The 12108-nt window shown below is 37.3% G+C and overlaps 1 protein-coding gene across 1 annotated transcript; it reads left to right on the forward strand.

The window, feature by feature from the left end:
* Positions 1-242: 242 nt before the first annotated feature.
* On the forward strand, positions 243-11302 carry fbxl9 (F-box and leucine rich repeat protein 9). The gene is made up of 11 exons (XM_087796857.1): positions 243-934; positions 2129-2230; positions 2295-2429; positions 2755-2934; positions 5688-5993; positions 6718-6934; positions 7009-7166; positions 8860-9075; positions 9142-9354; positions 10676-10890; positions 10954-11302. Exons 1-11 carry the CDS (start codon positions 881-883, stop codon positions 11120-11122), a joined length of 1965 nt encoding a protein of 654 aa, XP_087652983.1. The 5' UTR covers positions 243-880; the 3' UTR covers positions 11123-11302.
* Positions 11303-12108: the final 806 nt, after the last annotated feature.

A 12108-nucleotide genomic window follows, 5' to 3' on the forward strand; every position in this document is an offset into this window, starting at 1 on the left:
TTTAAAAAAAAAAAAGGTGTCTAGTTGTATAAAGATGTAAAATAATTGCATGTTTTATTTAAAAAAATAAATAAAACTTGTTCTGCCTTCCAATCATTTATAATATTAATTTGACCAAAAACAAGCTTGGATCTTAAATATTATCCCCGGGGAGAAGAATTGAGTGAATTTTTATTTATTAATTAATTAATTTTTATTATAAAAAATACGATTCAGAAAAAAACATATTTTGAATAAATATAATACATGAAAAAAATCGTAACCCATTTAAAAACGTTTGTATTTTAGTGTGCATATTTTCTAGCGACTTTTTCTCCCGATATTATTTTTTTGAACATGTTTATTGTCAATTCACATCAATCATAGATGACATTTCCATAATATGTAGTATACATACAACAAGGTACCTATTCAAGTCACCCATCAGGTAGATATAAGAAACACAGTAACACAAAGGCAAATCAAACGAAAGAAAAATAAATAAAATAAAAATAAAAACAACAAAACCTTTACCTTGAGTCAAATTAAGATAGAGCTAAACAATTCCCCGATATTATTTAATAATAATTACCAAGATATCGAACTTCCTTATTCATTAGCATTGTGGAAACTCGGTTTCCCACAATGCACCGCTGCTCAATTACCAGTCAGCTGACGAGCCCAAAGTGTCTCACAGAAGAGAAGCTCACCAGGAGAGCGCAGGTGCTTTAGCTTCTCGCTGACTTGAAGCAACTTTAGAAGAAACAAATACACGCTCGAGAAAACATCTCTTGGACAAACATGACAAAACTACGTGTGTTTACGTCTGTTGACACTGGCTAACTCCTGCTAGCACAGGTTAGCTTCGCGGGCGGCGATGGTTGTCCAGTAGCGTCGAGAGATGGAGGACAGTGATGGAGAAGATCTGTGGGAAACACCCGAGCTGCCTCTGGAGGTGAGTCTCTCTTTTGGTTCTTAACACGTTTGAACCGACGCTGTAAACAAGAAGACACAGAGAGATGTTTTGTGTGCAATGTTATGATCAGCAGCGTCTGGTTGTGAAGCTGTTATAACTGCTTTAAACTACTTTGACTAAGTAAACACGCTGACTAGTTAACCTGGTTGAACTCTGTCACCTGAGAATAATGCATAACAAATGACACACAAGTGGAGATTTCCCTCTTCCTTTGTTGGTTTCACTGTCCATTGATTTACTCTTTTGGTAACAGCTACGTTTATTTACACTTGTTTAAAAATAGGTTTTTTGAATTAAATTCAATTTGACTTAATTTGTTGATTTTATTTTTGTAAATAGTTAAATAAATTGCACATACTGTAGGACCCAAAACAACATTCATTTAAACTGTCTTACTTTAATATACATGTATCATATTTTATTAGAAGTAGATGAATGCAAGAGAACTACTATTTCAACTATTGGAAAAAGTACAATTTCTGATTCTTGATAATTCAAAATACAGCAATATTATTGATTTTATATTACTTATTTCTACTAGGGCTGTAATATATATATAAATATAATTTTTTTTACGACACTGTGTCGATATTCTACAGCACTGAATCAATTTCAGCGAATCGTATTTACATTATTATCATAGTTATTTTATAGTTCATATATATAAAAAAAAGTGTATCTAAAATAAAACAAAACTGATCTTTTAAGTATATATTTTAACTGTTTATTGTTTGTGATTTTTAAAGCTCTTTGTGACCCTGGTTTAGAAAGGCGCTTTAGAAACAACCATTACTTACTTACTAACTTACTTTTTAAATTTACAATTAACATGAAAATATTCACAGCGTTTGTTCATTCTTGTGTTGCAATTGACCTTCCGGACGCGACATGGCAGCAGTCATTACATTCTCTGCAGCTAAAAGGATCAATCAGATGCTGGCGATGACTGAGGATGAGAGGATACACTTGACTCTTAACGCTTCTAAAGCAGATTTTTGGACACAATTTAATTTGGTTTCAAAATAATTAAAAGCAGATACTACTTTGTGAAGAGTCATGTGGTCTGTAATTTCCCCAGAGTCAAGTCCTGGACAATACTACACATATATTCTCACCCCTACATTCTACTAAGATGATAAAGTTGTTAAATGTCATTATATTTTTCTTTTCTAGATCATCATTTACATCCTGAGTTTTCTCCACGCTTCGGACCGAAAGGAAGCCTCGCTCGTCTGCCGCAGCTGGTACATTGCGAGCCAGGAGCTTTGTTTCCAGGTAGTAAAGGACGTTTCTTATCTCCAACAAAATTACAAAAAATAACCTGGATTGTTTTGTGCAGAAAAATGTCACGTTCTGCTTCCCGGCGTCTGCCTCGTCCCTGGACCTGGTCAGAGGTCTGGGGAGGAAGTCCCAGTGCAGTCTGATCATCAGTCAGCTGGATGGGTTCAGTATGTCAAGGTCACTGTTGCTGGAGGTGAGAGTCAAAACAGTCGTTACTCAGGGAAACAGGGAAACCAGAAAATAAGATGATTCCAGATTTGCACAGTCATGCTTTATAATTTCCTATTGATTGTGACACTGACCGCTTCATTGACTCTCCATTTTGGTTCAAAGTTCAGTTAGAATGAGTTTATGTTTATCTTATCGTCCAAAAACTGCTGAAGTTATAATTCTATATCTTTGGCATGTTTGGTTAGAACAAAGTTTTCCATTAGAATCCCCTGTTTTGTATCCTGATCCTGACCCAGTTTTGATATCTGTGTATTTTCCTATTATATGAAAAGTGTGTCTCTCCTCAGGTGGGTCAGTGTCTGGGCTCCAAGCTGGAGAGTCTGGCTCTGCCCGGCAGTAGCATCACAGAGGCGTCCCTGCTGACCCTCCTCCCTCACCTCACCTCCCTCCGCCGGCTGGACCTCCGAGGGCTAGACAGCCTTTTTATGTCCGGAGCGTTTCTTTCCAGGGAGGAGCACCGACGTCAGGTAATTACATTTTTATAGCTGATTGTAACACTTGTTTATTTTGCTTCTTGGTTTCTTGAGTTGGTTTTGATTAACCTGAACCTGGAAGCTTCATCTTTAGAAGTGTATCAGAGCCATCAGGAAATAAAATGGTAGAATTTGACATTTCAAATGTTGAGACGTTACATTTTTAGTTTCAACTTTGTTTGCCTGGTTGATGTCACATGATCGTCTGTTTGTTGCATAATTGGCTGAAAGTTTGATGGTAGCTTTGGACTGTTTTGTAATTAGAGGCAGGATTAAAGAAATATTAAATTAAAAAATTTAAAAAAAAGAATTAATTAATTAGAAATTCTTTCAATATGCAATTATTTAATTTAATTATTTAAAAACACCTCAATAAATTCAACTTTTAAATATACATTGTTTTAGTTAAACTGTTTAATAAAGACAAATCTAACCTTTCAATAAAGAAAGAAATTGATTCATTTCATTTTTTTAAACTAACTAAATGTATACCTTCAATGGAAAAATTATTAAATTCAGTTATTTAATAAAATCAACTTCAACCATTCAATATATAAATGGATTTTTATACAAACTAACCTTTGTGAACTAAGTTCACAAATACCTCTAAATATACAAAATATTAAATTGTTAAATAAACCATAACAAATTCCACGTTTCAATATATAAACTTTAGAATTAGAAACATGTTTCAATAAAAAATTAATTCAACCTTTTAATATAAAAATTATTGAATTAAATTCAATAAAAACAAATTTAACATTTCAACAAACCGCTGGATTAAATAAAAAAAAATAAAAAAATGAGATCTTTCAATATAGAAATATAAAAAGTATTGAATTCAATAAAATCAATGTTTCAAACACAACTTGCATAAACTTGCATCTAACAGAATGTCTGACCCTTGTAATGTTTTTGGAAAGGGATCTTAAATCACAGCACGGCTCCTCGATCATGGGTTTCTTCTGCTTGATGTTGATCCCATGACAGGATTTTAACTGTAACGTTGCTCATTAGTGCAATACATGAATGTTTTTGGTCTCTGCTCAGAATTGTCGGTCATATGATCAGAGAGACTGGTTCATGGAAAGCATGACATCACCTATTATACAATATAAAACTGTTACTGGAAAATGTGTTGGACCGCATTTTGTTATAATGGAGCATTAAAAAAAAACATCACGATTTAACTGTATCCTTTTATACAGCTGGTTTTATTTGCAAATACATTTTTGGGTGTAAAAACCTTTCTTGTCTTGTTTGTCTTTCACTGGCACTAGTGTTGAGTGAGGTCAGGACTGGATGTTCTTCAAGATTAAAAAAAAGAAAAAGGAATCAAAATCTTTTGAATTCGGCATGAGAAACACACAAGTATAATGTGTTATTCATTAAACTCTGCACATGACTTCCAAGTGGAAAAAACCCAAATTATGTGAGGCTGGAAAAGTCAGCTGTGAGTCTTTAAAAACACTTCACTAGTGCAGGTGACCTAACTTGTGTTTTGATACAGGCAAGCAATAAATACTTTAGTCAATATTTACAGACTCTTTACTGTGAAGCAGCTCTATGCAGTACACAGTTACATTATTTAAGTTCTTTTAATTGTTAAATATACATGTATGCAAGACATGTAGTCCTCTCAGACCCATGAATCAAAACATGAAGTAGACAACTGAAAGGACATTAAATAAGACATTCAAAAAAATAAATAATCAACAAAATGAAATAAATAATCAACAAAATGAAATAAATAATCAACAATACTTCTCAGCCAGTTGCACAGGGAGATTATTTCTATTTCATCATTTCTCTGTAGATTGCTTTAACTTTTTTGACAAGTCATGACTCTCGCAGTCGACCACAATTCGAACACTTCCAGCAAGAGAAAACAAATATTTAGATAACAAACACTCATGGAACAGGACTGGAGACACTTCACCTTTCACGACTCCACAGTTGCATTTGGGGGCGGAGCCAAACTAAGATGATAATCGGTAGTTTATAATATTTAAATGATGACTGATGATCTTCGACGTCCTGGAGATCTTTCGGAAGAAAAACAAAACTGATCACCTTCTTTAGTGCAGTCTCTTCAGGTGATCATAGATTCAGCAGAAAACCAGATGGTGATGAAGAATGAGGAAATAGGTGTTATGATGCGCATCACGACATTGGGGTTACGATATATATTGCTATATATGGTGATACATCCAGAACAAGGATATATGTTTAGTATTGCCAGAGTACTTGACTCTGTCGTGGTAGAATTTGTATCGGCTTCTTTTTAAAAAAAAATAAATATGTTTTAACATCAGCTTTAAAAGCTGCAGGACTTGACTGTATCCTCTCGACCTCAGTATCGCCGGGATCTCATGGGATTTCTAGTTCCTCTAACTGCAGAGATCGTAATTACTGTTGACATCTAGTGGCCGGAGACTAAATTGCAACAGAAAAATTAATATTTTCTATAATAAACTTTATTGAAATATAAACCATCTTTGGACTATGATAAACATTTGAAAGTAACAGAAATAATAAAAATACTGTTCTGTTAAAAGTATCAATACGGTATCATGAAAAAGAAATAGGCCGTATTTAAGTTTATCGATATTTCCTTACACAAGCAAACTGATTGGTAAACATCACGATGAACCGTTTACGTTGGTCATTCCCAGTGACACTAGTGTTTTCTTTTTAAGCTGTTTTTCTTTTGCTTCTCAATAACATCGTCAACTTTTCCGTCTCAGGTGGGCTGTGCTCTGCGTGGGCTGGAGGAGCTGGACCTGTCCGACCTGCGCTACCTCTCCGACCTCACCTTCAACCGCCTCACCGGCTGCACGCCGCGCCTCCGCAGCCTGTCGCTGGCCGGATGTCACATCGCGTTCGAGTTCGACCCGTACCGTGGCTGCCCCGCGGGCGCCGTGGAGGACTCGTCCGCCCTGCTGTCGCTGAGGAACCTGCGCAGGCTGCTGACGGAACAGAAGTCCACGCTCGTGGCTCTGGACCTCAGCAGGACGTCCATCACGCCGGAGTCCCTGCGAACTATTGCCCAGGTGAAGACGCCTCCACCTAGGGACGTGCTGGTGAAGCTTCATGAGACAGTGTCATGTTTGTATAGGTCAGTAGGTGGCGCCATCACTTTAAAAATAATGTGATGACTTATTAGAAGACCGCCATCTAGTGGAGTCTGACAATAACGACACTGCTTCATGAGGCTTCATCAGACCATCAGGACCTCCACGTCTATGAATCAAGTGCGGATTGGCACTGATGATAAGATGCGCATCGCGATACAGGAACAGCGATACAATATTTAGCATTTTATACAATACTCTCGGAACAAGGATATACAGTTTTTGTAGTATTGCCGAGTACTTCACTCTTGACTAAGTCGCAACTGCTTTCATTTGTTTTTAAACTGAAATATGCATAACAATGGCTTTAAAAGCTGCTGGACTCGACTGTATCCTCTTGTCCTGAGTCATCACAGGGATCTCGCAGGATTTCTTTGTTCATTGTTGAACATGATGTAATGACTGACGGATGTTTAATTGCAACACGCTGCAAATATTTGCATGTTAAGTGTAAACAAAAAAAATGAATCATTTTATTTTATACACAATTTATTGAAATATAAACCATGAAAAATATGTCAAAAAAATTGTGATTTAAAGCCTAAAAAATAAAACCACTAAAAAAAAAAATCGACATTATAAATGTTTAATTCTATGTATATTTATTTCACCGCACTGACCTTCGATGATGTGGTTCCTGCAGGTTCCGGGTCTGGTTCTGGAGGAGCTGCGTCTGCACGGCTGTAAGGAGCTGACGGATTACTCCGTGGAGAACCTGGTGCGACGACAGTCCCTCATCCGGAGGCTGGACATCAGCGGCTGCACCGAGCTCACCAGCCGAGCCGTGGTCGCCATCACTCGCGACCTGAAGTCTCTGAGTCACCTGTACCTGTCCCGCGACTGGAGGATCACGGAGAAAGGTGGGGGTCACAAGACCCTCGTCTCTAGTAGCTAAACGTACCAACGTTTTTTTTTAATTTTTTTTATTTTTCAGGTCTCGCCGACCTGCTGTCCATGTCCGAGCTGAAGTGTCTGGATCTGTCCGAGTGTCTGCACATCAGCGGGGCTGAGCTGGTGAAGGGCGTCTCCGGGTCCAACGGCGCCAGAACTCGCCTGGAGACTCTCAAGCTGACGAGCTGCGCCTACATCAGGGTCAGTTCAGTCGTCAGACTTCCTGATTATAACACTTTTAATTTGTTTACCTGTAAGAAAAGGACTCATTAAGAAAAGACAAGTGTTTCAATTTGTCCTATAATTTAGAGAATCTAATCATTAACTTCTTAAGAGCTTTGAGGCCTGAATAATGAATATAATATCTCAAGGTTGCATTTTTGAAGATAAATAGCAGATCTAGTGAGACCAGGACTCTTGTTTGAACTTCAGGGCCCTCATGAAGCCAGAGAAAAATCATCATTTAGACTCTTCCATCCTTTCATTTGTTGTTGTTGTTGAGAATATATATCTCGTCTGTCAAAATATGTTTTATAGAATTTACAAAAAAGAAAACCGGTGCTTGAATATCATCCTTTGTGTATAAAATAACAATCCAATGATGTATTTTGTTTATAGATACGGTTCATTTAAAGGTATTTTAATAATGCAATGTTTTGTTTGTTTTGATTACTCCACCTCATTGATCTTCTCAACAGTCACTATCAATATTTTTGATTAAAGCAATTTTTTTATTGAAGTTATTGTAAATTGCAAACCTTTTTTTATTGTAGCTTTTTTTTATTCTTCTGGCTCAACCGCCCTCACAACAGTCACAGAAAAAAATAAAAAATAAGTATTATACAATTAATTTAATTTGTTTTGATCTTTTCATTCTTCGATCTCAAAGGGCTACACGGTAAAAACAAGAACTATCACAATAAAATATAAAACCAGGATATTTATTAAAATGAAAAATAAAACATCTCATTAAACATTAAAAAAATATGTTGAGAACTAAAGGTTTAATTGGAAATAAATGTCTTTAGACACTTTTAAAAAAATGCTGTGTATTGAGAGTTTATTGTGTTTTTCCTTTTAAGAATTTGTTCGTTTCCAGCTGCTGTAGAAGTCTTTTGCCGACATTCCTGTCATTAAAAATATTGTGATGTTGTATTAGAAGTCCGCCATCTAGTGGAGTCTGACAATAACGACACTGCTTCATGAGGCTTCATCAGACCATCAGGACCTCCACGTCTATGAATCAAGTGCGGATTGGCACTGATGATAAGATGCGCATCGCGATACAGGAACAGCTAAACAATATTTAGCATTTTATACAGTACTCTCAGAACAAGGACATACAGTATTTGTAGTATTGCCGAGTACTTGACTCTCAAAGTCGTAACTGCTTTAATTTGTTTTGAAACCAAAATATGTCCAAATGTCATCTTTAAAAGCTGCTGGACTCGACTGTATCCTCTTGTCCTCAGTCATCACAGGGATCTGGCAGGATTTCTTTGTTCATTGTTGAACATGATGTAATGACTGACGGAAGTTAAATTGCAACACGCTGCAAATATTTGTTGTGTTTTTCCTTTTAAGAATTTGTTCGTTTCCAGCTGCTGTAGAAGTCTTTTGCCGACATTCCTGTCATGATGTGATGTCAGAGAGGAAAATAGGATGATGACCTCATGTGAGGAGACAGAGTGACAAATATAAAATAAATATATGTTTAAATAAAAATATGTTTTATTTAAGATTTGATATATAATTATTTATTTGCAGAGGTAATGAGGAATATATTCTTGTTGTGATATATTTACTGTAAAAAACTACTCTACTACTACTACTACTAAAATTGCATTTTTAATAGTGAAGGTAAAGACGAGCGTTTGTCTTTCTTCTCCTGCAGGACACCACAGTGTTCTCGCTCTCTCAGCTCCTCAAAGGAAGTCTTCGTGAGCTGGACTTGACCTCGTGCGTCAACGTGACCGACTTGTCTCTGCGAGCCATCGCCACCCACCTGAAGGGCCTGCTGGTCCTGAAGCTGGGCTGGTGCACCGAGGTCACCGACTGGGGTCTGCTGGGGATGGCGGAGACGACCCAGTGCGAGACGGAGGAGGAGGAGGTGAGATGGACGCCGGTCCTGTCCAATGTCCGTGTCTCAGCTGAAGCGTTCTTCTGGTCACCACAGTGGGACAAGAGCCCGCGCTTCACACGCACTTTCGGCAACATGGGCTTCTTCAAGCCGCCGCCGCTGCCGTTCGAGGAGCAGCCCAAGATGTTGACGCAGAACGCCAGAGAGTCGCTGAGGCAGCAGACCGGGGCGTCGCTGCTCGCCCTGCGGAGGCTGCGGGAGCTCGACCTGACGGCCTGCTGTAAGATCACCGACCGCAGCATCACTCAGGTCTGTCGGCTACGAGAAGATAAACGTTGATTTAATGTCGAGGAAAACTATATATATATATTATTATTAGTTCTTTATTAATACAGTTCATTTTTCACAATATCTGACGCAAAAATAAAATTACAATTAGGTGCCTGAACAAAAACAACTCATGATGCTGAGTCAGTAGAATCTCAAGCTTGTATCTAAGCAACAAACTGCGCCATCTAGCGGCGGCGATGATAGAATGTGACACCTGCTGTATATTTGGAGTATCTTCAGTTCTGTTTATTTTGAAAGGACAATGTGCAGTTACATTCAAAAGTTGGAGTGCAATGTTACGTTTCAAGTAATCCATTGTGTTTTCTAAATAAACTGCATAATCCCGTGATCGGGTGTTTTGGGACCAAACTTGTTATGATCCTTTCAAAATAGGACTTTCTATATTTATTTATTTTTTTTATTGCAACAACGTGAAATGTTAGAGAGATTATTCATGTCATTATAAAACTATTTTTTGGTGAAGCAGCTACTTGCTAACTCATGTATCACTCAATGCATTTTATTTATCATTAACTGTTAACAATATTTAGGGGTAAAAATGAAAAAAAAACTTTGTCTCTTTGCATTCTTTTACAATTAAACAGCTACTTGATTCGTTTTATATATATATATATATATATTTCAATAAATAAATGTAATGTTTTTCACTTTAATAAAAAAAAAACATATCATCTTAGTTTTGATTGAAAAACTTTTTTCGTATTAAATAAATAAGATACAAATAATTCAACCTGGATATGACCCAAAAGGGTTACTTTAATCCAAGGACCAAGAATAAACAGATTAAATTAAAAAAGTGTTAAAACACTTATTTTAGGATTTAATCTGTTTACTTCAATTGATTCTTTTTTTTTAAATAGAAAATATTTATTTTTGATTAAAGCATTTTTTTTATTGAAGTTATTTTAAATTATTTTGTTTTATTGTAGCATTTTTTTTATTGAATAATAAGTGGAAAAAAAACTACCTTCACCCCAATGTTACCAGTAGGAGTCGCGTTCGTCCTCACATGCAGCAGATTCGATCATGAATAAGAAATAACAATAAGCGACTTCATTGATCAAATGTAACAGAGAATAACATGTCGATCTAAAAGTTTTATGAAGAAGGACGAAGATCACATAAACACCATTTATTCAGCCGATGTTTTTGTGTGAGAAGTTTGATTTGTTTTCTTGTAAAATGATTTAGAGATGATTTTAAGTGCAATTATTATTATTTTTTTAATATGCTTTCGTAGCTACTGTTATGTATCGTCGCGTGTTTCTGGTTGGTCCAGGTGATGCGACATCCAGACCTGCAGCACCTCTCTCTGGGAATGCTTCCCAAGATCAGCGACGCCAGCCTGGTGTCCGTCGCCCGTCACTGCTGCAGCCTCACCAGTCTGTCTCTCAGCAACTGCACCGAGATCAGCGACGCAGGCTTGGCCACCGCCGCACCTTTCCTGCACAGACTGCAGCATCTCTACCTCTCCTCCTGCAACGTCACCGACAGGTGAGCCCCTAACCCCGTCACATGACCCCGGACTTGTGTTGACCCTCCTCAAACTCCCTGCAGGTCCCTGCTGGTCCTGATGAAGCACTGCAGGCGGCTCAAGACTCTGGACATCTCCAAGTGCAAGAACATCTCTGGATCGATGGTGGATCTTATTCAGTCTCATCTGCCATATTTGGAGAACATTCACTACAGATTTCCAGGTGGGACTGACCTGACACTGACTCTCTGACCTGTCGTGACCTGCTGACCAAAGATTTTTTTCTCATTTGTATAGAACTTTCTTTGTGGTTCTTGCCTGCTGAGGGCAATCAAGAAGATTTTTTATGTTCATTTTGAGGTCGTTTTAATTATAAAGTTTTTTGAAGGACACTTTAAAAGAACTACTGACTGTGTATTTAAAAATGTTAAACTCTCTGTAAAGTTGTCTTATGCTAGAGATTAAAAAAATTGAAATATAAGAAAGTTATTAATTATTATCAGATTTGTTTTACTTTAAACAATTATTTTCTTTCAAACACAGTGATGCCACTGGTATATTGGGATACTGTAGGAACAAGTAAGTATATTTGTAATATTGTCGAGTACTTGACTCTTGCGTTGCAGAATTCCCGGACCACATGACTCTTGACGAAGTCGTAATTGATTTCATTTGTTTTGAAACCAAAATATGACCAAACATCAGCTTTGAAAGCTGCTAGAGTCCACTGTATCCTCTCGTCCTCAGTCATCGCCGATATCTTGCGGGATTTCATTGTTTCTGTAGCTGCGTAATAACTGCTGCCATCTCGCGACTGGGAGTTTATTCGCAACACAAAGATGAACAAACGCTCTAAATAATGTTGAACATTAATACAATATATTTCTATTTATCGATATTTTCTTACACTCCCTAGTTATTAGTTTTAGTGACTCACTTACCGTAAATTCCGGACTTATTCATTTTTTTTCCGTGGCGGGAAAAACATTTTGCTCAGCAACAGTAGACCAATAGAATGAATGAGTAACTTTGTGTCAGCAGCTCCCTCCCGACTACGAGGAGAAACTTACTTCATTCCGCACATTCACTCAAACAAAGATAGCGGAGAATTCCATCGGGCCAGATGAAATCATAAATATGGATGAAGTACCGCTGACGTTTTGTAACGGACCTTCTCACATAACTCCTCGAGAGATCGTCACACACACACATTCTTCATGGGGCGGAGCTCTGGTGCG

This window comes from Callionymus lyra, chromosome 8, assembly GCF_982586985.1.
Source record: "Callionymus lyra chromosome 8, fCalLyr1.hap1.1, whole genome shotgun sequence".
Classification (NCBI taxonomy): domain Eukaryota; kingdom Metazoa; phylum Chordata; class Actinopteri; order Syngnathiformes; family Callionymidae; genus Callionymus; species Callionymus lyra.